At 40.9% G+C, this 25,896-nt stretch overlaps 2 protein-coding genes across 3 annotated transcripts; one reads left to right on the top strand and one right to left on the bottom strand.

The window, feature by feature from the left end:
- Positions 1 to 1,663: 1,663 nt before the first annotated feature.
- trmt61a (tRNA methyltransferase 61A) lies at positions 1,664 to 18,530 on the bottom strand. 2 transcript variants are annotated; one of them, XM_077621246.1, is made up of 5 exons: positions 18,413 to 18,530; positions 15,552 to 15,893; positions 12,932 to 13,198; positions 8,441 to 8,699; positions 1,664 to 1,901 (listed from the first exon to the last, which is right to left on the bottom strand). In XM_077621246.1, the coding sequence occupies exons 2-5, from the start codon at positions 15,880 to 15,882 to the stop codon at positions 1,832 to 1,834; spliced, it is 927 nt and encodes a 308-aa protein (XP_077477372.1). In that variant the 5' UTR covers positions 15,883 to 15,893; positions 18,413 to 18,530; the 3' UTR covers positions 1,664 to 1,831. The 2 variants fall into 2 exon arrangements, with proteins under 2 accessions (XP_077477372.1, XP_077477373.1); XM_077621247.1 differs by lacking the exon at positions 1,664 to 1,901 and having other exon boundaries at positions 7,271 to 8,699.
- Positions 18,531 to 18,950: 420 nt separating this feature from the next.
- ckba (creatine kinase, brain a) lies at positions 18,951 to 25,412 on the top strand. Its single transcript, XM_077621200.1, has 8 exons — positions 18,951 to 19,106; positions 22,040 to 22,241; positions 22,300 to 22,454; positions 22,998 to 23,130; positions 23,199 to 23,370; positions 23,430 to 23,553; positions 24,856 to 25,045; positions 25,108 to 25,412. Exons 2-8 carry the CDS (start codon positions 22,049 to 22,051, stop codon positions 25,284 to 25,286), a joined length of 1,146 nt encoding a protein of 381 aa, XP_077477326.1. The 5' UTR covers positions 18,951 to 19,106; positions 22,040 to 22,048; the 3' UTR covers positions 25,287 to 25,412.
- Positions 25,413 to 25,896: the final 484 nt, after the last annotated feature.

Here is a 25,896-nt window from a genome sequence, read left to right as displayed (position 1 = left end):
TATAGAGCTAACAGGTCCACTGAGGATGCTATCACCATTGCTCTACATACAGCATTGAGACACCTGGAACACCATGGGAATTACGTGAGGATGCTTTTCATTGACTATAGCTCAGCCTTCAACACCATGAAACCGGACATTCTGACTAACAAACTCTCACACCTCGGACTATCCTCCTCCATCTGCTGTTGGATAAAGAACTTCCTAACCAACCGACCACAAACTGTTAGACTTGGTTCCCACCTTTCTTCCTCCATTACACTGAGCACTGGCTCCCCTCAAGGCTGTGTACTGAGTCCTCTTCTGTACTCCCTGTACACTTATGACTGTACACCAACCCACCAGTCCAACTACATCATCAAATTTGCTGATGACACCACTGTGGTCGGACTCATCTCAGAAGGGGATGAGGCGGCCTATAGAGACGAGGTCAACAAACTGTCTTCGTGGTGCTTGATGAACAACCTCACACTGAACAACACAAAAACTAAAGAAATAATCCTGGACTTCCGCAAACAGAGCACAGATCTGGCCCCACTCCTCATAAATGGAGTTCGTGTAGACAGGGTCCAGTCCTTTAAATTCCTGGGGGTCCACGTCACGGACAAGCTCTCCTGGTCCACAAACACCACGGCAGTAGTGAAGAAGGCCCAGAAAAGACTCCATTTCCTGAGGGTACTCAGGAGGAATAACTTGGACACTAAGCTTCTGGTAACCTTCTATAAAGTCACTGTGGAGAGCATCCTGGCATACGGCATCACAGTGTGGTACGCTGGAAGCACGGCAGCAGACAAAAAGGCCATGCAGAGAGTGATCAACACTGCCCAGAGGATCGTCGGCTGCTCTCTGCCCTCACTGGAAGATATTGCCAGCCCTCGTTACATCAGCAGAGCTCGGAACATTGCTGGGGACCCGGACCACCCTGGTCACGACCTGTTCCAGCTGCTTCCCTCTGGCAGGCGCTACCGGTCTCACAAGGCACGGACAAAGAGGCTTAAGGACAGCTTCTTCCCCACAGCCATCAGGACTCTAAACTGCAGCAGCACGACACACAATCCCCTCGGTGTAACAACTTCGGGGTGAGGATAGATGAAGGACGTTGGGCGGCGATTTGCCTCCTGCTGGCTGACTAGGTAAGTAAGGAAGACAGTGGGAGGTAAGTGATCCATTTTATTCTTGTTGGCATCGGTGAGGCAATCCTTCGCAGTCGCCGGGAGCTGGTTGCGCTCGGGAGGTGATGCGATGTATCCATCACGGCAAAATTGCCAGCAAGTCTGAACTCTTGCCTGAGAAAAGTGCACTTCGTGGAGAAGCACCTTCAATTTCGTCATACGCAGCTGGGTATGATGACAATTAGGTTTTTGTCTAGTCAATGATGACAAGCCTAAGTCTGATTTTATTTTATTATTATTATTTTTTTTTATAAAGTACAAAGTAAAGTAAAAAGGAATGTATTAAGAAATATTAAAATGTAATTTAAAAAAAGATAGAAAGGCTGTAAAACACAAAAAACGAATAAGAGCGGACAGAGCTACTGCCACCGGCTGCCGCCTGACGGAGCCATCTTGGGGGAAAAAACAACCTAAACTAAGGAATACTTGTTATAAAATAAATAATGGATTAAAAAAATTAATAAAACAGAAGGCGCTGTAATGTAATTAGAACTTTATTTCATCCCGTATTCGGGAAATTCCCTTGGTTGCAGTATCAAGACAGTAGCAAGCACAGACACAGAAGACATTGTACACCTAGGTAAAAAACTGGAGCCACACACAGGAAGTGGGGACCTTCTGCAGACTGAGACTGAGGTTAAATATGCAGAATCACTCTTTCAAGATGATCCGCACAGTCCCTCAGTAGTCTGGAGGTGATCATCTTCCTTGTAACCAAAGACGGAAGAACTGAAAGGACAAACACCAACATGACAGAGTGAGGTGTGGAAAAGCTTCAAATTGATTGTTGAAAATGCTAGAGAAACCTGCGTTGGCTTCGCTGAATGTAGTCAATCTGGCGCTCTACTTTCATACGAAAACAAAAAGACTGTCAGCTCGACACTGAGCAGGCATTTAAATAGCTGTACTGGCAAAAGTGGTGATCATCAAACATGTATATTATATAAAAGATGTAAATGTTTATACAGTCTTGTTTAACTTAGATTTTGTTACAAAAGACAGGCTTTAATTTGTTATCATAAATCACCCCTCCTCCTCCCGAGTCCTCACAAATAAAATATGAAATTTCGGGTTTGCTTCGGGCTAAGGCATGGAAATCAAGTTAATTGGTCAGGCTCGGGCTTTAATACCCGCGAGCCGGGCCTCTAATTTAGAGTGTTCAAACCAGCTTACTCTGTATGTTTTTGGATGTGGGAGGAAGCCGGAGTACCCGGAGAAAACCTACGCACATCCCGGGGAGAACATGCAAATTTCACACAGTAAGGACCGACTTGGGATCGAACCCTTGAGCCAGCTAACCATTCACCCGCCAGGCCGCCCAAGATTGAATTAATACTACAAGAAAAAGTAGTACAATTTATAGATTAAACTGTTCGTGACCGGACGTCTGGTCGCCGGACTTTTGGTCGCTGGACGTTTGGTCGCCCGGACCCAAACAACCGGCGACCAAACGTCCGGCGACCAAAAGTGCGGCGACCAAAAGTCCGGCGACAAAACAAGGTAAAACAACACGGTCTACGCATCAATGAAAGCCGACAATGTCCCTGAGCAGTTTCACTGAGCGGACGTGTGAGTGTATAAGAGTTTGTATGTACATGAGTTGTCCCCTTAGGAAGGGACATCAGTGAGGGTCTTAACAAGTTCTCCAACAAAACACAATAAAAGTACGGGAAATTTGGAGATTTTCTTTAGCCTAATAATTAATAGGGCATTAAGTATGACTAAATAATAATTCACAGTTTGTATTTAGGGAATTTCAGCAACAATTTTAAACGGTAATTATCAATAACCTTCAGGGCGACCAAAAGTCCGGCGACCAAACGGCCGAGTACCAAACTGTTGGTGACGTAAGGTCTGTGTCAACTCAAAAGTGCTTTTGGTGACGATCAAGGCCTTTTCGCACAACCATTTACTTTTGGTCTTAAGGCAGCATAGCTTTCTTGCACTATGTTTGTTAGTGCCTCTTCTTTTTATGACTTTATGTTAACCGTCGCATCTGATTTCTTTTGGTTGTACTAGCATGTCGAGGAGATCCAGATTTCTTCTTTGGGGCCACAATGTGAAAAAACGTGGGCGTAGTGTAGTGTATACGAAATTGATCGAGGACGTCGTAACCACTCCACGTACTACAAATGGATGCCAAATGGCGTCTGCAAAATGATTGTACCCTGGGCCGCAAATGGCCCTTGTGGCGCAAGCTTGATTATTGTTGATCATATGAATATAATAACAATCTTTAAGGAGGAAAAAAAATCCTATTTTGTGCATGAAAAGGTTGGTGGGTTAAAATGTCAATATCTTTTATGTATATTTAAAAAAAAAATCGAGCAGCTGCTTGCACCGCTCCCCCTCCTCTACACGTGTTTCTTTTGTTTTTGGACACATCTCCTCAATCAACTTTGGCCTGGACTCCTGCTCGCCATCACCCTCCCCCCCCCCAAAAAAAGTCAAGTTAACAACTCATGTTGTGGTGGTGGGGGGGTGCTGGCACAGATGTTTACACTTCCTTCTGCTCAGCTTGATGCTCCATAGCACTTAGCATAATTCAGCATGAAGCACTTCATTGAAACATCACCAGGCAATGCGAGCCTATTTAAGAACGCCAGTCTTGCAAAATATAATCATTTTAAAGACTTTTCTACCAACTGTTCTCCCAGCCCAAAATAAACTTGATGTTTCAACCCAGCAATGGGAGCCAGTAATTTGACGAATCGATCACACGCTGACTCGCAAAGTCAGGCGGATGAACCACTACACCATCAGGTGGCTCAATCGAACTAGAAAAGACAATTCCGGGAGAAATTGTGCTTCGCTGTGCTAATCTGTATACTTGTGGTAGAAGTACACAGAAGTCCACTTATAGTATTAATACAATTCAGTGGCGGGCCATGAATTTCAAACCGACGCCTTCAATTGTTTAACCTCATACAATTGAAATATTATTTAGGAATATAGCCATATTTCACTCACCAAAAATCTTTTTTATCTGTAAACAAAATCCATTCTCCTTTCTTTCCTCCTTTTCTATCGCCATCGAAGCTAATGCTGAAAGTCGAGCCTGTCCTGTCGTATTTCTGACATACGTTTTTATTCAATTTAGTGCTGAAAATGTATATTCCCGGTTGTGACAGGCTTGCTTGCTTCGGAGTTGTCTGACCTTTCTTAATGAGGTACAGCTTTTCTTGAAAAGTCTGTCTTGAAAATGGCTTTGACAGTAAATCTGCAAACAAATCCATTTATTCTCCTCCTTCAGCCATTGTGGGTTGACAAAACCGCTATTAAATCAATACAACAATATATTTGCTTGTGCAGCTCGCAACAGATTCAGCTTGCTAGTGCTGGCTAGACCACTTTATCGCTAGCCAATCATAGTTGGTGAAAGTGATGACGTATCCCAAAGCCTGTGAGAAGTAGAAAATATTTTCAGAAAGTAGAACAAAAACAAGATTATATTTTCTATTTTTCAAAAACTCTTTTAAAAGCATTTCAAATAAGAAACAAAAAAACAACAACATTTAAAAGCATTTCCCCAAAAAATATTTAAAAGCATTTAAAGGAAAAGCTAAAAGAGAAGTCCTCAGAATTTTGGCTTTTCCCCCCTAATTACATGTTTAAAGTTTTATACTTAATACATTAATCTTGGTATAACGTTTTTTTCTTCACTTTTAAAACAAAAATTCCCCCCCACCACCTTCGTTTTCTAAAATATTCTCTGAAAGAAAAAGAAAAAAAGAAAAAAAATTGTATAGCACCCATCTGTCGCGCTTAGGTGTGCGACACCGTGACCGGAGGTCAGGATGTTTGTCGACTCCCCCGAGACAAGCTGCTTAACGTGGCAGGATCAGCCGATCCTGACGCCTATTTCCAGTCAAGTCACTCTCCAGTAGGATTACAAGATGATGTACTGTTTGTTCACTTATGCATGGCAGCAATACTATGGCTAAAATGCTATCATCATAATCTTGGATTCATGTCATGCCTAAGAAAGTTTCTGCAATTAATACCATTTTTTTTACCTTGCAATACATTAATGCCTTGACATACGACCAATTTGAGATACGAGTAAAATTTTGAGCAAATATTTACCTTGAGATACGAGACAACATTTGATATACGAGCATACAGAGAGGCTGCTTATGACAACATCATCTCGCCGCAACTCCCTCGTGTAATGTCTCTACGAGCACTGGGCGGAGCGTTGCCTTCTTTCCAGTGTTTTTCCCCCGTTAGTCACTGACTAACTGACTAGCTTGCTCGCTAATACGAGAGTAGTATATACTACTTCCCGTTGGCAAGTGGTCGTGCGTTATCCTATTGTGCGGACATTTGTGTGCATCATTTTTGGAATATTTTGAAGGGAAGACAAAAGCAAGCAACCCTCGATAGGTTGCATCTGAAAGTCAGGGTGGAGGCGGGGCAAATAGAGGCAAGAAGAAGAAAGTTCTAAAAATGTAAAACAAAATTGGAATTTAGTTTGTGTAAATTAGATTAAACTTATTTATGAGTGTGTCTGCATCGTAATCCAAGTTCGTTTAAATTAGTTTGTTATGTTACGAGCGCGTTGCCATGCAAAAAGTCTCTCTTGCTTTCTCTCGCTCCCCTCTGCGAAATCCATCTAATTTTACTACTATTAAACATCATAACCACTAGTTATTTGTTACTCTGTTAATAGATGGCGAATTAGAACAAATAAAAAGTTTTTCCTTTCCAATATCCTGTTTGTTGGTGTGTGTTTTTTCAGAGGGTTAGAACGAATTAATTAGTTTTTACTTTATTTCTATGGGAAACCTTGATTTGAGATACGAGTAAATCGAGCTCAGTCCCAGAACGCATTAAGCTCGCATCTCAAGGTACCACTGTATTATGTATTTGATCCATTTTAGTGACCTTGACATACATTTGGGGCATTACAATTTCATTTGAAGGTATCTTTTACAAATGGGAACATAGTTAATTAAAAAGCCCTTGTTTTGGTGTGTAATTTGAGGTGGTTTTCATTTTTCAATTTACATTTCTTTTTAAGGGTGTGTCTTATATGCGAGAAAATACGGTAATACAAACATGTCATCACAGACATGCTTGGTTTGTTCCGAAATTTTGAAATGAGTGCCTATCGAATGATGAATGGTCATCAATCACCTGTCTTGCTGGGAAAGGAATCTTGATCGAAATGGGCTAGAATATTCCGAATGGGTCAATACATGAAGCATTTTTATTCTAATCAGGCTTTTAACCCGTATAAACGAGTCTATGTAATGTAGCCGTTAATGTGACCTTGACTTTTGAAACCTTGGCCTGTAAATATAGATGAGAAGTCAAAGAATCCATACGGTCAATATCAGATGATTTTATGTCATGCTGTGACTCTTATGTACATTTGGGGAGATTCCAACAAAAAAAAAAACAGGAACTGGACCCTGATACGGAAGTAGACTCTTCCCTCTTTGAGTATTCCTTTTCCATTTACATACTTTTTTCTGTCCCCAAATAATAACAAAAAAAACATTCTGAGTACCACGTTTGTATCTACCATCTAAAGACGGTGCATGCTTCTTTATTTAACCTGCAGTAGTGAGTAAGCCGAGGATTAGCCGAGACGTCTCCCGTAACGTCCCGGTCGCTAAAACAGCCGCCCTGACCGGCGCGGTCACTTTGTACATCCAGCAGACAAACTCCCGGTGGTGTTTCCCTTCCTTTTTTGGGGATCGACTGCAGTCACTTGTAAACGCTCGCTTGTTGCAACGCTTATGATACAATTGAGGATGATAGAGCAGACCAGAGTTGCTCTAAAAATAAGTAGTTTATACATTGAGCACACTGTAAATCTCATACTATAGCACTTACAACATTCAAACTCAGAAAAAAAAACCCATTAACAACCAACCTTCTAAGTTTTCTTACGGCTTCAAAATTAGATTAAAAATTAACTCACTGGCTACCATTCACGAGATTAGACGTCCAATCCATTTGGACTGTCCAAAACCTAGTGCATGACTTAAATTGGGTAAAAATATTGATTGATTCAAAGTTTTCCATCATAACAAAAATTTAAAAAATCTTCTGAACAGAAACATAATGAGCAAGTCATACAGGAGGCATTGTCAGTCGCATACAATTTATTTCTTATGGCAGTAATTCGACAGGCAACACATGACAAATAATGCGTGTGCCTAGTTTGCGACACAAATAAAGAAAATAGGGAAATTTCCATTTCTGTCGCAGTCACCAAACACTACTCTATAATACTTCTCTGTATGTTTTCTGGCACAAAAATAAAAGAACAACAGTAGGAAAATTCGTTGGTATTCTCCATTGACCATCCTAGACTTTCGCATTTCGCCATCGGCTCCCATGTATTTTACCCATAAAAAGTTTGTTTTAACGAAAATTAGCTGATGAATCAGCGCTTATAAATCATATTACATTAATCCCTGGAATCTCGCAGGTTCAACTTCCGCGGCTTCACTACATCGCAAAGTTTTTTTCTGGGGATTTTTGTTGTTGTTGTGAAAAACATTTTTTTTAGTTCATAAAAATGAGAAAATCCACGCTGATACTCATGAGCGGAAGCCACTCCCCTGTCTTCCGCTTGCTACTAGAAGTCAGCGCTGAAGAAGGAAAAAAAAGGTACCGTATTTTCATACCTATAAAACGCACCGCCCTAAAGGGCGCAGTCTCAATTGCGAGTGTATTTTCAGTTTTTTATCAATACATAGGACGCCTTGTTTTAAAGGAGAAAAAAAAGTCACAAATGGGTACGCGTTATACTCGAATCAATACGGTAATCAACTCAGTCTTGAATGCATAACAAATCCATACTGGAGGTCTGACAGAAAATGTGTTTCATCAATGACTAACATTCGATTTAAAGTTTATAAAGAAATATACACAAAGTTTGTGATGATAATTTTCAATGTTAATCAAACTCAAATCACGCCTTGACAATTAAAATGTTTTTGACAAGCTACAAAAAGGTACGTCATATTTGTTGCGTGCTACATTTTTAACGTTAACTGAATATTCAGTTTGAATTCAAGTGATTGTGAATTCTTTTAAAAGTTAAAAAAAAGTCTCCAGTGTCGCTCAAAACCTCAAAATTAATTTAATCAGTTTGAACTAAAAAGGACATATGCTTGTTTTTGTTCTGATGAATAAAAATAAAAAAACATGTATGCTTGATGCAAGCAACAAATATTTTTAAAAAATGATGTCAGGGGTAGTAATACAATTTTGATTATGATCTGGGTTTAGTGGCAAAAGTGAGATACCCTGTGTGAGCCGGCATTTCGCGGGGCGGCGTGGTGGTCTTCAACGTGGCAGCGGCGTGATGGAAGGCCGGAGGTAGCGGAACTTCGGGGCTGAGCACGTCAGGTCCAAAATCAGGCAGCGGCAGCGAGACAGTGCGAACTTCGTGAACCCTCAGCACCACCTCCAAAGTGTTAAGCTCATGGAACCCATGGCGAGACAGCGCCTCGCACGTACGCTGCACTTGCTCTACACATGGTGAGAAGGATCCCACACGACCACCTAGAGTGAAGAGAAACACCCGTCAGGTCAACTCACACATTGGAAATACAGCATCATTGACAGATCTTCAATCAAGCTTGCCATAAAGGACTATTTTGATATCCGATTACCAACTATTTTTGCAATTAGAAATAAATATTAGCAATTAAGATCATTTGAAATTAAAATATGTTACTGTAGATATATGCACTTGGCATTTACTAAATTATTACAAAATACCATACAACATAAAATGCTACATCTTTGGTTTATCTTTAGGCATTTACATTTAAACAAAGATATTCATTCATTTATTCTTTTTCTGAACCGCTTATCCTCACAGGGTTGGAGGGGGGTGCAGGAGCCTATCCCACCCAACTACGGGCACCAGGCGGGGGAAACCCTGAATCGGTGGACAGCCAAGGAGATGGATATTCCAACTACTCACGCCCACACTCGTACCTAGGGGCAATTTAGCTTTCAATCAGCCTACCCTGCATGATTTTGGGATGTGGGAGGAAACCAGAGGACCCGGAGAAAACCCACGCGAGCACGGGTAGAACATGGAAACTCCACACAGTGAGGACCGACCTGGGATCAAACCTATATAAATAGTAGATTTAAAATTTTGAAAATAAGGATACTGGTAAGGATTTATAGTTTTTCCATTTTAAGTAAAAAAAAATGCCATCTATAATAATCCTTATAAGGCATGATTTATGGATGGGTGTGTGTGTTTGTATTTTAAGATTCTCTCGCTACGTTTGTCCAAACCTTGCAACATTTTTTATGGTAGCCAGAAACGGCTGTTGGATCCTAATAGAATAATTGAATTTCTTCACCCTCTCTAAGTGTGTAAACTCAATATTTTATTTGTTAAAGCTGAAAGCAGAGTTGATGTATGAATCGTTGTTTTTACATAATGTGCCCTAAACGCACCGCGTGGGTGATTGGTCTTTGGTTAGGACGCCTTTCCACGTCATTTATAAACGTCATTTTTGGAAGAATTTCCGCCAGCAAGTTTCAATGTGCTCCCCGGAACATTTTTTTTCTGTAGTGACGGAAGTCATAAAACATCCACCGATCCATAAATCACGCTTTATCTATTCTATAATCCTCCGTGTGTGTGTGCACCTGGAAACTCGCAGGCGGAAATTCTTCCGAAAATGACGTTTGTAAATGACGTGGAAAGTCGTCCTCCCTTACAACTACATTGGGTCAGTGCGTCCAGCACCATCCTGTCTCGCCGAGTCTTTCCGTCACGACCGGGGGGAAAAGAAGTGTTTCGAGGAGAATAGAATAGATAAAGCAGGATTTATGGATGGGTGGATGTTTTATGTTAACATTCTCATGCTATGTTTGTCCAAACTGTGCATCGTAGAGAGTTGAATTTTTTTATGGTGGCCAGAAACGGCTGTCGGATCCTAATAGACGAATTTCTTAACTTCTCTAAGTGTGTAAACTCAAGCTTTGAGCATTTGCAAGGATTATCGAGGAGTATGCCTGACCAGAAATATGTTAACTTGCTGCTCTCTTGTGGTAGTTTTAAGCAATACACTCTGCAGATTCGAAAAATCCATACCTTCTTCAGTGCACACTGCAGTGTTTCCGCTTAATCATTTCGGCATGAAGTTAGTTGCATGAACTACGCAACAGCACCGCTATTTTGTGAGTTTTTATTTTCGTCATATTTTCACTTTGGTTTACAATGTTTTAACACCCAAACATTGCTTAAATAGGCAAAATTCATCATCCTTTCTTTTGAAATTGACCATCAGTTTTGTTTACTTTTTCATAAAAGCATACTACTCCTGCTTCTGTATACCTGTACATAATTGTATACACATTTGCTGTGCTATGCGTGTAACTGAAATTTTCCTTTCTCATCTAACCCATTTTTCTTCAACGCTTCAATTTAATCTTTAAGTTTAAATATTGTGCTTAACACAGACATTTCTCATTTATTACATCAAACATAGAAATGATACAATATATCTAAAGATAATTTAACAATAATGATTTGAAATTAGTTTTGAAAAAAATAAGAGAATATTTGCCCTTAAAGGCTCTAAAAAATGATAAACAATTCATTTACCATCAAAATAATTATTGATTCATTTGATAACCGGTTAGTTGTCTATTGGCTGATTACTTGCGGCAGTCCTATCGAACAATTGCTTCCACCCCTCCAGGTCCAAATGAATTTGGCTGCCAGACGCTGTCACCGGCAGCGAATGAGTTAACGTTTAAAGGTAGGACAAATTCGTGCATTTCCTTGCATGCCCTGCAGGGGGCAGTGAGACAGTCAACTTTCCCCTGTGGCATATGTCCAAATAGCTAGTGAAGCGGCCATTAAAGTAGCCGGTCTCCATGGTGACCGAGCCAGTAAACAGGGAGGGGCGGGGCCAACGTTTAAACAATCTCACCCAGCGACCAATCGACAGAACAGAGCACATATTGTGCAGGCCTTATTTGTTTTATGCACTTGCATAACAGGAGGGGAGTCCGGAGTGGGTGGGGGATGGCGGCAATGTCAAGGACCTGATAGAGAGAGCAGCTTTATTCTAAACAAGGAAGTCAAGCGGCCGGCCAAAAACATGAGCAGAATTATAAGCCAGGGAAAAGGAGACAACATTTAAATAAAGAGTTAAAGCACCTAAATTGTAGTATTTGAAACAAGAGAGTGAGTAAAAAGATGGATTTTTGTCGTTGTGATTCTTGTTAAGATCTATATTGAGGGGGATGTTGATTCTCATTCTACATGACCCTTTTTGGACATGCAACACTTCAGTCTATGTGGATGCCTTTGTGAGGGAACGTTAAGTCCATAAAAGGCACCAGTCTGGAGAGCATTTTGTGTCCATGGCGTTCAGCTTTCTGTCTATTCACAAAAAGAAGTGGATCTAATAGTGTCAAACTAATTGAAATTCACAGCAGAAGGATAAAAACAGCCACCGCCAATGTTAATTGACGGTAATAAGGAGGGAAAGCTGTCAATTATCTCAGTGCTAGTGACAGTAAAAGACATCCAATCCATTTGAGCACGTTATCAAACGCCGTCAATGCAAGCCCAAGTGTCAATAACTTGGCAAATGAAAATCTTGGGCTTGTAGACATCTACAAGCTTTCAGTGTTAACAAAAATGTGATGAATGTGAATTGTCTGGATGTTGCACAAAAACACGAGGGGTGCGACTAAATTGGCAATGAAAATTTAAAAAAACAAAAAAACAAAAGTCAAACGGTTGAACGGAGCAAAACTGTCACGCAACTGCTGTGTGTTCATTCCATCTCGTGTGTATATACGAGTAGAACCAAGCCTTGTGTGGCACCTCACAGCCATTTGGGTACATTTTCGCACTGAGGGAGGCTTCCACTATGTATTTTTGCATCTAGGCTTTCAATCCCAAAATGTTCACAAACTAGGGAGGCATGACTGAGTGGTAGGGTAGAGTGGTTGTCGCTAAACCGCAAGGTTGTAGGTTTAAATCCCCCGCCCTAGTGACCATGTCAAAGTATCCTTGAGTTAGAATAACTGTATACATTGATGCTGATGGTGTGTCATTAGCAGGTGAATGGAAAATCCCCGATAAGCCCTGTACTAGGTTAACATGTCTGCTGAGTAGGGCGACATCTCTTGAGAAACTATTGACAGTAACAGATCATCGTGTAAAATTGTAACCAAAGCACTGACTGGAATAAAAATAGTGATTTTTCATTTACTGGTCAATTCTATTTTGCATGATTTTTACCGGTCTAAAAATATGGACCGTGGTAGATGTAGTAGACGAGTGGTTTGCACGTCTGCCTCCGAGTTCTGGGTCGAGGGTTTGATCCCAGGAGACTCTTCACTGTGAGGAGTTTGCATATTCTCCCAGGGCTTGCGTGGGTTTTCTCCAGGTACTCCGGCTTCCTCCCACATCCCCAAAACACATTCAAATCGGTTTATCTTCACACTCCCAGAATTTACCATTGACAAGGACAAACAGATTTTCCTAAAGGTTAACTGAATTACATCAAGTTTGCCAACAACAAAATCTCGAGTGTTTTGAATTAAATGTAACTAAATGGCCTGTGTACTTTTGTCTCCTTGAGAGCCGGTAATTAGTCTAGCTTGTTAGCCCTTGGAATGACCTCAACAAGATCCGGTTACAGATTAAACTGACCTTTAAAGCAAGATCAACAGCTCCTGGGCGACCAATCCCCAACTATGATTTCACGACGTGTCCGAACTTGTTGCGTTTGAGTTCTTACCGCTGCATTTGAGGGCGGTCTTGGCGTGCGGCACTGCGTCCCACGGGCTGGGGATGTCCAGGAAAATAGCGTCAGCCACCCCCGTCACTCCGAAGCCATCCTTGCACACGTCTCGGTTGCCAACGGTGACCAGGTGGTCCACGCGGTGCTCCTTAAACTCCTCTTGGGCCTTCTGGGCGCGCTGTTGGTGGAATTCCACCGTGTAAAGATGGCCGGTGGGCGCAATGGTGCGTAGGATGGCGTGCGACAGTGACCCGCTGCCTGTTCCTGCAACCACAACATAAACCTTCCTTAGAAAAAGGCAGGTCTAGCTTAACAAAACCTATTTAAACACATTGTACACATTGAGCGACCCCAGAACCAAATGAATGACAGCGGAGGGGAGCGCAATTGGAGAAAAAGAACAACTGACAACTAATGAAAGACTGGCAAAAACAAAGCAGTACTTCAATTATGACTAAAACTAGCTCGGTCAAGACACTATGTACTATGAAGCAGTATTCCAATTGACTATAACCAGCTCGATTCAAGAAGCAATCTAATATAAGAAGCGAGAATAACTGACTGAGCAAAGGCTAAAATAGGTCAGTGACAGAATTATCAAATCAATTTTGAAGAGTCCGATTTTTTTTAAATGTTTTTTATTATTCAAACCCTTGTCATTATTTATATTTGACAGTGCAGAAAATGTATAAACATTAATCAGTTATAATTCAGTGACTGCTCTGGTCTGAAAAAAAAAGGCAGAAAATCAGCAAAAACGTTAGTGGCTTTCCAAACTAAAAGTAGATGTTTGGAAATTGATTAATGAAGAACAGAAAAGTAATCAATTTGCTTCAATTTGAACATTTTGAAATCAAATGATGGCCCAAAATAATTAATTGAATACTTGTCAATTCGTTTAATAATCAGTTGTTGATTCATAAACTGTTAAACAGCTATAAAACAAAGACTAAAACTAGCATGATGATAAGTAGAAGGAAACAAGTAAAACTGTATTGTACTCCTAAACACTACCAGTGATAATAGTGAACATGATTATAACTAGTGTTAGTGTAAGGAAACCAAGTGTTAAATTACCTGGTAGAAATCGTGGGTAAAATATAGATGTTAAATAAATATAGTAAATGATGAAAAACGAGCAAAAAGAAAATGAGTCAGGAATAAAATTCATAACATCATAAAGATCAATAAATACATTTTAAGTAAAAGGGGGGGGGCATTCGTTCAGTCATTATCAACATAGCTTATCCTGGTCAGAATCACGGGGTGGTGGAGCCTATCCCATCTGACTTCAGATGAGAGTTGGGAATCAAACCCACGCTGCCCGCACCAAAGGCAGGCGAATGAACCCCTACACTAGGGGTGGCGAACACGCGGCTCCAAAGTCAAATGAGGCTCCCGGTCAAAACGAATATATTTTGTATATATTGTGGCACTTTGCCTTATTTCAAGTTTCTCTTATTTTTAATCTCCCTTAAAACACACAAATTCATCAGAGCCCATTAAAATCAAACAACTGTGTGTGTCTGTCCGTTTTGGTAAATAATGCGAATAAATGAGAAAAAAAAATCAATGCAAAAATACCCCCCAAAAGAGCCTTAAAGAACACATAAAAATAAATACATTTAAAATCATAAAAGTAAAAACAAAGAAAGGAAAAGAGCAAAAACGGAAGCCTAAAAGCAAAACTACAAAACATGGTGGTCGCTAAGGAGACAATCAAGTTCACTGACCGGCCATTGATGGACAACATTAATGAAACACACATACAGAAGCCTGAATCAGCTGGTGTCATCTCCATGGCAATGGGCCTGACAGTGATTCAGCAGACTTACAAAGCAAGAAGTAATATTTTCATGAACCCCTACCCCCTCTTTAATTAATCAGCCTCACACATAGGATTTGAGCTGGTTTTAGTCAATAAATACTCTGACCTCGCTGCAGAGTCGGCATGCAGTAAACATGATGAACTGCTATGCTACGCACGCACAATTTTCCAACCCCCTTTGGCGCCGTCGACTTGGCCGGGATAGCACAGATTTATTGATAGTCAAACTACTGGCAATGGGTATGGAGGCGGAGCAATGCAACCCCCCCAAAAAAAATCTAATCCAAATCTGTCATTTATTTAATTATTTGGCTGCCATTGATGGCGATGACGAGATGGACTAGAAAGGGATAGCATTGAAACGAATTAGATATAAATGTAGACCTGGGCGATAAAACGACAACGATAATTATCTTTTAAAAAAATGATTAAATTAATTGATTCAATTAAATTCAAATTATGGGTTGGAATGAAAACCCGCACCCACTGTGGCCCTTGTGGAATAGTTTGCCCACCACTGTTTTAGTGGATCAGTAGCGAAGGAAAGTCAAATCAGGAACTCACCACCGGCCGGATCTGATCAGTTATGGTCCCAGAGAAGATTAAAAAGTGCCCACAAAAGGGCTTTTATTCAAACGGTCGTACCCATACTCCGGCAGTCGCTGCTAGCACAACCAGGCTTTGGCATCCACCTGGAGCGCACCGTTTTCGGGTCAGGCTGGCTTCTTACTCCCGTCGGAACCGGTAGCCGCTACCTCGCACGGGGCCCAGGCTGGCGCTGGTTCTCACCTGACTCGCAGACGACGGATCCAGGTTTGAGCTCCAGCATGAGCGTGATGGTGGCGATGTCGGTGGCGTAGAGGATCTGCGTGCGGTGGGGCAGCGCCATGGTCCACAGCTCGGGCGTTGGGTGCAACACATACACCCAACCCCCTTTGCTGCACGTCACCTTGGCACCGTAGCGTTTGCCGATCAGGTCGTCTGAGTGGCGAATGGCGCCGTAGCGCGTCTGCGTCTGGGCGCCGTGACGCACTGTTACTGCCATGAGGGACTCATGGGACAGGTATACAATGGCCACGTCACCTTCGCGGATCTCCTCGCTGTATTCCGCAAAACTCATCGTTGAATAATCTGGAAGACGCAAAATGACAAATTTTGACGATCCAGTTTTTTCCCAGTGGTAACTTTTTCAGTGCTATTGACGATAATGGATGTCCAAACATGAGTGAATATAACTGAGGTTGTTATTTGTAGGTGTCTAATCTATTTGAAGTGAAGTGTTCAATTTAAATCAAACTGTTATGATCCAGTTTTTAAATAAATTGAAAGTGTTTTGGCAAACTATCGAAAAAGTATAGCATAATGAAAACAAGTATAAAAGCGAACAAAGTATAATTTTTTGATCATTAATTGCCAAATTCAAATTTCCACAACATTACCGTTTTTCAGCTGGTCCCTTACCCACACTTGCATGTTGTGCAATGTGCAAATGTCGGTCCTTTTGGAGACAGCGTCATTATGGGATATTTTGTTGAATAAGAAGCAATAAAGTTCTGCGAGTGTCTGTGTTATAAATTTCCTGTTTTCCTGCTGTGTTTTCATTAAAAGGCAGGTTATATTGGGGTTTTTTTCATTCAGGCACCTAAGTGGGCAGCTCAGGGTCTTTAAGTTTTCTTGCTGTTGTTGAGGCACATAGGCAGACAGCTTGGGGTCCTCGAGTTGTGGTTTTGTATGGAGTACCGCGAACATCTACAGCAGTTTTTTAAAGATCGGAAAAAGTTGACTGTGGTGCGATCGTAGAAAAGAATATCATGCGCTGTCAATTGCTTGAAACTCAAAGGAAGCTGATCAATCATCTGTGTGCCTTCGTCTCTCTGCAACAATAATACCAATCAGACATAACAACCACAGTCCAGGACCACACATAAACTTTCAGTCGCAAGTTACCCTCTGTCTTATGATCATGCCGACACGATCAATGTCATGACGTCTTAAAAACGCTGGGGGGGAAAAAAAAAATCGCTCACATAAGGCGCTGCAGTCAACATTAATTTAAAGTGTGCATTTGAAACTCCCCGATACAGCATGGAAAACTAAAAACATGATCACTTTAATGTGACGGTGGAAAATATGTGTATCCGTGCACGAGTGGACACTAAAGGACACTTCTGCACTTGGCGGCTGACGTTTTTTCCAAATGGAGTTTGATGATTTTGGTGTACTTTTGACCTAATGTAATAGGCGATAGTGTTAAAATAACAGTTGATAGAGATGATGATGTGCTGAGAAAAACAATACCCTGCAACATACACAGGACATGTTAAAAATTCCAATAGACTTGAGCACAGGCGCATGCTATAATAGATATCATTGAAATAAGGAAGAAGGGTGGGTAATTTGGGACATACCGTTATTTGATTTGTTAACATAGTACAGTGATACCTTGACATACGAGTGCCCCAACATACAAGCAATTTGTGATATGAGTAAAATTCCGAGCAAATATTTACCTTGAGATACGAGACACATTTTGAGATACGAACATACGAGACAGCTAGGTGGCCGAGATGTGAGAGGCTGCTTATGATTTCAGTGCACTATCTCGTCGCATCTCCCTCTGCAAAGATATCTACGAGCACTGGGCGGAGCGTTACATTTTTTCCGTCTTTTTTTGCATTGGTCGGTGCAGTATTAAGGGGAAAAATAGGTCCAAAACAAGCGGGTGCAATGAAGGGTAGTGCGAAGAAAAGGCGTTTGATGACAATCGATATTAAGCACGAAATAATCGAAAAACATGGGTGTACGCGTGGCTGAGCTGGCTCGCCAATATGTATGAAGAAGTAGGAATTTCGCCTCGAAATCCGCGGTTGAATACATTAACCTCTTTGCCTTGGTTATTGCACAAGAAGGTTTAAATTTAGTGTAACGTAAGATTACAACTTTTTTTAAGTGTGTGTGTATAGGAATCGTCAAGTGTCTCTCTCTCCCCCCTCCGCGCACCCCGCATTGTACTGCATAATATCTCATTTTAGTATTAAACATCATTACCACTAGTTATTTGTTTCGCTGTTAGTAGATGGTTAATCATAACCAATAAAAATGTTTTTTCATTGTAACATCCAGTTTTAGGTGGTTTTTTTCTGAGGGTGGGAACGAATTAATTTGTATTTAGTTCATTTCAGTCCCGGAAGGCATTAAGCTCGTATCTCAAGGTATTACTGTACTCTTATTTGATTTGTTAACAATGTACAGGCATTGATAAGTTGTCTCCTCAATTGTCGGACGAAAATGCTGTCTTTCCTTTTAAATTATTCATGGCAAAAATGATTAGTTTACAAGTGCACTTGGTCATTCATTTTCCGTACCGTTGATTCTACATGCATTCATACGTTCATACATTCGGCATATTTATGGCCAACTTTACTTCCGTAAATGAATTAAACGCCCAACTGTGGCGTGAAGTAAAAGTGTATTTAAAATGTAGAATGGTTTTGTTTAATTAGTATTGATAACGATGTAAAATTAAGGTACGGTGAATTTTTAGGTCGGAATGGGTCAGGAAAATGAAAGTTACTGCTAAACCACGTTAAATTGCGTGGAAAATGCACTACGTGAATAACAACAAAAACAAACTATGAACTGGCACTTACCGCTTGAAAAATAATACTTGTTTTGTGACCACACAAAGAATTTCGGGACAAAATTGAAGAAAATGAGACGTGTAAAAACACATGTGCCTCGCGATGCGCTTACAGGAAAAGGGGTGACTTAGACCGGAAGTGGGTGCTCGATTTTTAGATCCATATTACAAAAGCGAAAACGATTTTGTAAATAAAAAATGTTTAATGTACTTCCTCAAAAAAGAAGCAACACATTTAAACTTTATTTATTTATTTATTTTTGCCAAATAAATGCATGTTAAATTCGTTTGCTATTAAATTTGCGCATGAAAAACACAATTTACACCAAGAAAAAAAAACCAATAAAAAGCAACTATTTTAGTCACAGGTACTCTTTCATGAATGAAGACTAAAAATTTCAACTGTCGTGATATTTTATGGCTGAACTATGTCCATAAACCATAAAACACAGGCGAGGAGAAGGCGTCCAATCAGCGTCGTGGCTCGGTTGAATGGATTCTGGCGTCATCCAATGGGCGTAGAGCAGGAGGCTCTATAAATGGTGATGTCAGCTGCTTTCTCTCAGTGGACACGAAGGAGGAGAGAGCAGATTTTTTGGAACCACTTTGCGTTTTCTTCTGGCTGTTTAGCAGGAAAAATAGGGATCTTTGTATCAGTCCCGACTAGTAGTTGTAGTCAGCTGCCGCATATTTGCAAACAAAAGGTAAGGCATTGTCATTTCATGAGTGCACCTGCCAGGGGGGATGATGGAATGATGCATGCTGGCCTTGTTGCCCCTATTATCGGACACACAATGACTTGCATTGATTGACAGCTGAGTAAACCCACTGTTGCAGGCCATCCAGCAAAAAAAATGAAAATTCTTTATGACTTCTCCCTCATGCAGCTAATGAATACATTGCAGCTCTCTTTGTGACATTCATCTAAATTTTAAATTTCAATCAAAATAAAGCAAGCTGCTTTATTCGGTTTGCTCATCTAAAAAACTGCAAAATAAATTTGCTGAAATAATGTGGAGTGCATAAATATCAATCCCCGGATTTAGGGAAAAAACATGGTCTCTTTTTAAAATCATGGAAAATAATAGTGGTAAAATATTATAAATGCAAAAATGAATTGATTTACTTTCCTCAAAGGCAAAATGTTGTATTAAGAGAAAAGTGATGTATAGCAACATTCCACTTAATCATAGTTTTTTTTTCATTTAACAGGAAAAAATTAATTAAAATATGTTTTCTATTGTAGTCATTAATCCATCTGAAATGGTAGAAGTTGAATTAAATAAAATATTTCGCAGTTTTAATTTTGAGTCCAACAAACTCATCTGTCAGATATTTTTTTATTTAGATTATATTGGAAAACTTTATTCATCCCGTATTTGGGAATTTTCACTGTCACAGTTGCAAGAGGGTGAGAATACAGATATAGGAAATCTTTAGACATAAATAAATAAATAGGTAATAAATAAGTTAATAAATAGATAAGCGTGTTGTTGAGATATATATATGTATATATGTGTGTATATATATATATATATATATATATATATATATATATATGTATATGTATATATATATATATATATATATGTGTATATATGTGTATATATATATATATATATATATATATATATATATATATATGTGTGTGTATATATATATATATGTATATATATATATATATATATATATATATATATATATATATATATATATATATATATGTGTGTGTATATATATGTGTATATATATGTGTGTATATATATGTATATATGTGTGTGTGTGTATATATATATATATATATATATATATATATATATATATATATATATATATATATATATATATATATATATATATATATATGTATGTGTGCATATATATATATAAAGATTTAAATCGGCAATGAACCCATTTAAAGGAGATCCTTGAAATATATATATATATATATATATATATCAAGGATCTCCTTTAAATGAGCCATCAACCATTGCTGATTTAAATTCTTTTCCAAAGTAATTTGACGCAAACATACCAGCAGATGGCGACAAAGTAAATAATATATGTATTATTTACTTTGTCGCCATCTTCTGGTATGTTTGCGTCAAATTACTTTGGAAATTAATTTAAATCAGCAATGAACCCATTTAAAGGAGATCCTTGGTTGAATATTTATTGGGGATAATTATTTTCCCTTTTTTTGTTTTGCTTTGGGTCCATCTTTTAGTATGATTGTGTCAAATCATATTTGCTTAGTTGCTGCTAAAGTGAATGTGATATGTCGATTCCCGAAACCAAAGTTAAAAAAAAGAACTGCACTTTTTTTTAAGTTGTAATGGCTGTCGGAGTATGTGCAAATAGAAGAACGTGGTGAAACTGGGTTTGATCTGCAAAATATACAGCGAAGCTAAAGTTAGTAGTGAATTTTCCGATGAAAAATAGGGACTGAATGGAAACTAGACTACGTCAAGAGACACATTCAGCAGAAAAGTCATTTGAATTAAAATGAGAAGTGAGAAGGACAGACGTGAAAAATAAGGTGAAAGATTTTTGCATATTCTAGTCACATTCATTAAGAGGTTTTATTTATGGATATTAATCATAACATTTTATTATGACTAGATCATTTGTGGGTAGTAGAAATGCACCTGCTAAAAGCAGGTGGCCATAGCGAGCACTTCTGATGTTGCTCACAGTGGTCCTCAGTGGGCTTAGGGAGGTTTTCTGTATGCCCTGACATATGAAAAATTTGAGGGAACATTGTTAAATTCTTTTGGGATGCAATGGTTGTTGTTGTTTTTGTTTTTTTAGTGAAACACCTGTTTGCGGCTTTTTTCCTTTTGCGTCATCTTGTGGCATGTTTTAGTCAACTCATAATTGTCTGATTTTTTTTTATATTAATGTAACCATATGCGTTGTTTTTATTTTCATCCGTTTTTTAAATATAAATTTGTCGTGCAGTAGACTATTAGTTGTACGTATGTTTTTGCTCTGGCTCCAGTTTGTGGCATGTTGCTGTCAGTAGTGCTTTGCTGCCATCGTGTGGCCGCTGTGGCAACTACCATCTCCTGGATTGACTTGATTTTCACGTCACGGCTGTTAATGACCACCGATTCAGGGTGTCCCCTGCCTCTGGCCCGAAGTCAGCTGGGATAGACTCCAGCACCCCCGTGACCCTTTGTGTGGATAAAGTGGTTCAGAAAATGAATAAATGACGCTTAGCACGTCGGCCTCACAGTTCTGCGGTCCTGAGTTCAAATCCAGGTCGGTCCACCTGTGTGTAGTTTGAATGTTCTCCCCAGCCCTGCGTGGGTTTTCTCCAGGTACTCTGGTTTCCTCCCACATTCCAAAAACATGCATGCTAGGCTGATTGGCCAATGTAAATTACCCCTAGGTATGAGTGTAAACATTTCTCTTTGTCTCCTCGTGCCCTGCGATTGGCTGGCCACCAATTCAGGGTGTCCTCCCCACCTTGACAGCACCCCCGCAACCCTACTGAGGATAAAGCGGTTCAGACATGTTATTGACGGTGCTAGGCGTTCGATTGGACGATCCTTGTCAAAGCCCACGTTCAAATGCATTTGGACATCTCGCGCTGTTATCGGTGAATAAGATTGTGTGGTTGTGGTCATTGCAGGAGGCCACAATGCCGTTTGGTAACACACACAATGAGATGAAGCTCCGCTACTCGACGGATCAGGAGTACCCCGACCTCAGCCAGCATAACAACCACATGGCCAAGGTCCTGACGTCTGACGTGTACAACAAACTGCGCGGCCGGCAGACGCCCAGCGGATTCACCCTGGATGACGTCATCCAGACAGGCGTGGACAACCCGGGTATAAACCTCGTTGACGCGTCGGCGTTCTGTCGACTGACCGCTGCTCTCTTTTGCAGGACACCCGTTCATCATGACGGTGGGCTGCGTGGCCGGTGACGAGGAGACCTACGAGGTGTTCAAGGAGCTTTTGGATCCCGTTATCCAGGATCGCCACGGAGGTTACAAACCTACAGACAAGCACAAGACCGACATTAATGCCGCCAACCTCAAGGTCATTGTCCGGCTTTCAATGCTCAAACATCATCGAGCTCTTGTTTTGCTCAAAGCAAAAATCTGATAAAATTGCAAAAAATGTTTTCGGGTTTAACCTTAAGTTGGATACAGTAATACCTCGATTTTCGCGGTTAATGTAGACCAGACATGGCCGCGATAAACAAAAAAACCGCGAAGTAGGGTCAACCCTATTAAAAAAAATAAAATATATATTTTTTTATTATACTTCAGTGCTGAGTTCTAGTAGCAAGTGGAGGACGGGGGCGTGGCTTCCGCTTGCGAGTTTCAGCGTGGATTTTCACATTTTTATGAACTTTATTGAACAAAAAAAAATTCCCCCAGGAAAAAAAACGCGATAATTGAAGCCACGATATTTGAGGGATTACTGTACTATTAAATTTAGCATGATAAATTGCCTACATTAACAATTTACAATGTTTTATTACATACATACTGGAGTTGTGACTCTGAAAACAAGATGGGGACAGTTCCTCCTCTGTTATTGTTAATTTTGACATCCGTTTGCCCCATGGACCCCTAGGGTGGTGACGACCTGGACCCCAACTACGTGCTGAGCTCTCGCGTGCGCACGGGCCGCAGCATCCGTGGCTTCTGCTTGCCGCCGCACTGCAGCCGCGGAGAACGGCGAGCCGTGGAGGAGCTCTCCGTACAAGGTGAGGCGCGGGGAAGGTGCGGGGACGGCGTGGGGAGGGCGTCAAGTCAAAATGAGCGTTTTTTGCAGCCTTGGCGTCGCTGAGCGGCGACTTGAAGGGCAAGTATTTTGCGCTGAAGAGTATGACGGACGGCGAGCAGCAGCAGCTGATCGACGACCACTTCCTTTTCGACAAGCCTGTCTCGCCGCTACTGCTGGCGTCCGGGATGGCCCGCGACTGGCCCGACGGCCGGGGCATTTGGTGAGAATCGCCGCCGTCCGGCAAAGTAACTGGCGCTGACCAGTTACTGTGTGTTCAAGGCACAACGACAACAAGACCTTTCTCGTGTGGGTCAATGAGGAGGACCACCTGAGGGTCATCTCCATGCAGAAGGGGGGCAACATGAAGGAGGTCTTCCAGCGCTTCTGTACCGGACTTACCAAGGTTAGCGCTCACTGGTTGCCATTCATGGCGACAAACAAACTTTTCAGGGGGAGGGTATATTTTACCCTCTGCCTACTTCAAATGAATTGCATCTCATCTCATTTTCTGATTAGGGTCATGCGGGGTGCTGGAGCCTATCCCAGCTGACTCCAGGCCAGAGGCGGGGGACACCCTGAATCGGTGGCCAGCCGATCGCAGGGCACAAGGAGACGGACAACCATGCACACTCGCACCCATACCTAGGGGCAATTTAGAGTGTCCAATCAGCCTACCATGCCTGTTTCTTGGAATGTGGGAGGAAACCGGATTACCCGGAGGAAACCCACGCAGGCAAACTCCACACAGGTGGACGTGACCTGGATTTGAACCCAGGACCCCAGAGCTGTGAGGCCGACGCGCCACTGGGCCTCCCACAAAAAGTCAACCCTTTCATAAGGCACTTATTGAACTCATTGGTTGTCATTTACGGCGCTAGACATACAAATGAAATACATGCATGGTAGGCTGATTGGACACTCTAAATTGCCCCTAGGTATGAGTGTGAGCGTGAATGGTCGGTTGTCTCCTTGTGCCCTGCGATTGGCTGGCCACCAATTCAGGGTGTCCCCCGCCTCTGGCAGCTGGGATTGGCTCCAGTACCCCCCACAACCCTAATGAGGATATAGCGGTTTAGAAAATGAGATGAGAGATGACTGATTTGTGTTTTTTGTCTTAATTCTTATTGTCTCTTTAAAAGTAGGGAGGGGAAAACCTATTCAAGTAAATTTTTTGGCTGAACAAATGTAATGGCTAAAAACTGTAATGATTGAGTTACAATATTCACAGTGTTTGATAAGATTGTGCCAAAATCCGCAATATTGGTAATTGAATATAGGACTGCTGACACCGATTAAGTACTCGATTAAGCTATAGATTAATTACTTGAATTAAATGGATAAACGTTTTATACCTGCAATGAAATGTATTTATCCTGCAGATCCATTGGCGTCATGATTGTGATACAAAATAAAATACCTGTGTATCCTCAAACGTTACAAAATAATGCTTAGACAAAAATTTACAGCCTTGTGTGGCTTTTATTTCCACCATGTACACAACCAATACAGGCCATAAAATGTGTAAATAACAAACCAAAGATCATCAAAAAAAATCATATTTGACATTTTTTAAGATTAAAACATTCAAATGATACGATTAAAATAAAATGAAAAGCTTGATAAATTGGAAGTCATAATCTCTCCCGGTTACGACGTATCAAACATTCAGTGGCGTCAACTATACCGAAACCCATTTTTGTTGCAGATTGAGAGTTTGTTCAAAGATCGCGGTCACGCCTTCATGTGGAACGAGCACCTGGGGTACGTGCTCACATGTCCGTCCAATTTGGGCACGGGCCTGCGCGCCGGTGTCCACGTCAAGCTGCCCAACATGAGCAAGAACGGGAAATTCGAAGACGTCCTTAAGCGCCTCCGTCTGCAGAAGCGAGGAACCGGTGAGTCCGTCGCTCCGCCTCCTTTTGCAGCTCTGTCGCCGAACAAAGTGACTCTCATTCAGGCGGCGTTGACACGGCGGCGGTGGGTGGTGTCTTCGACATCTCCAACGCTGACCGCCTGGGCTTCTCCGAGGTGGAGCTGGTCCAGATGGTGGTGGACGGCGTCAGGCTGCTGGTTGACATGGAGAAGCGGCTGGAGAAAGGCCAGAGCATCGATGACCTGGTGCCGGCACAAAAGTAGAAGCCAAACCGACCTTCCAGAAACTTTGCTCTTTTTCCGTTTGCTTTCCCAAAAAGGCATCCTGCTTGTTGCTCTGTCCCTTGTATTGGAAAAATTGATCTAAAATAAAATGTTCCTGAAGAAAAATGTTCTCCCTTCACTTGGATTGTGAGGGCAAAGAGTATTGGGATAGGCCCAAAGACACTTACAACCCACTCATTCCCACCAATGGCGATTCTTCCATTATGGCTAATTAAGTTTTCACTTTCCGTGTTCCAATTTAAATTTTCATTTGCTCAGTTTTTCCGCATACCTAACCAGCTTTCCAAATACTGGCTTTATTTTACATCCCAAAGTTGTCTTGTTACGTTTGCTCAAGCAGTCAAGTTTTCACTTCTCTTGTCTTCGTCTTGTCCAAACTTTATTTTTCAATTTTTCTCATCAAAAGGTCCATTAGAAAACTCACTAAATAAGTATCATGAACTTCTTTAAATTTACAGCAACCTCGCATTTGATCATTTGCTGCCATAACTCCTAATTGTCTACACGTGACAAACTCAATTTGCATTTAACTATCATTCTTGGATCTTATGTATATATATATATGTATATGTATATGTATATATATATA

The sequence above is a fragment of the Stigmatopora argus genome, chromosome 15 (genome assembly GCF_051989625.1).
Source record: "Stigmatopora argus isolate UIUO_Sarg chromosome 15, RoL_Sarg_1.0, whole genome shotgun sequence".
NCBI lineage: Eukaryota > Metazoa > Chordata > Actinopteri > Syngnathiformes > Syngnathidae > Stigmatopora > Stigmatopora argus.
Note: the sequence above shows the minus strand (reverse complement) of the source record. Positions and strands in the feature narration are given on the sequence as shown.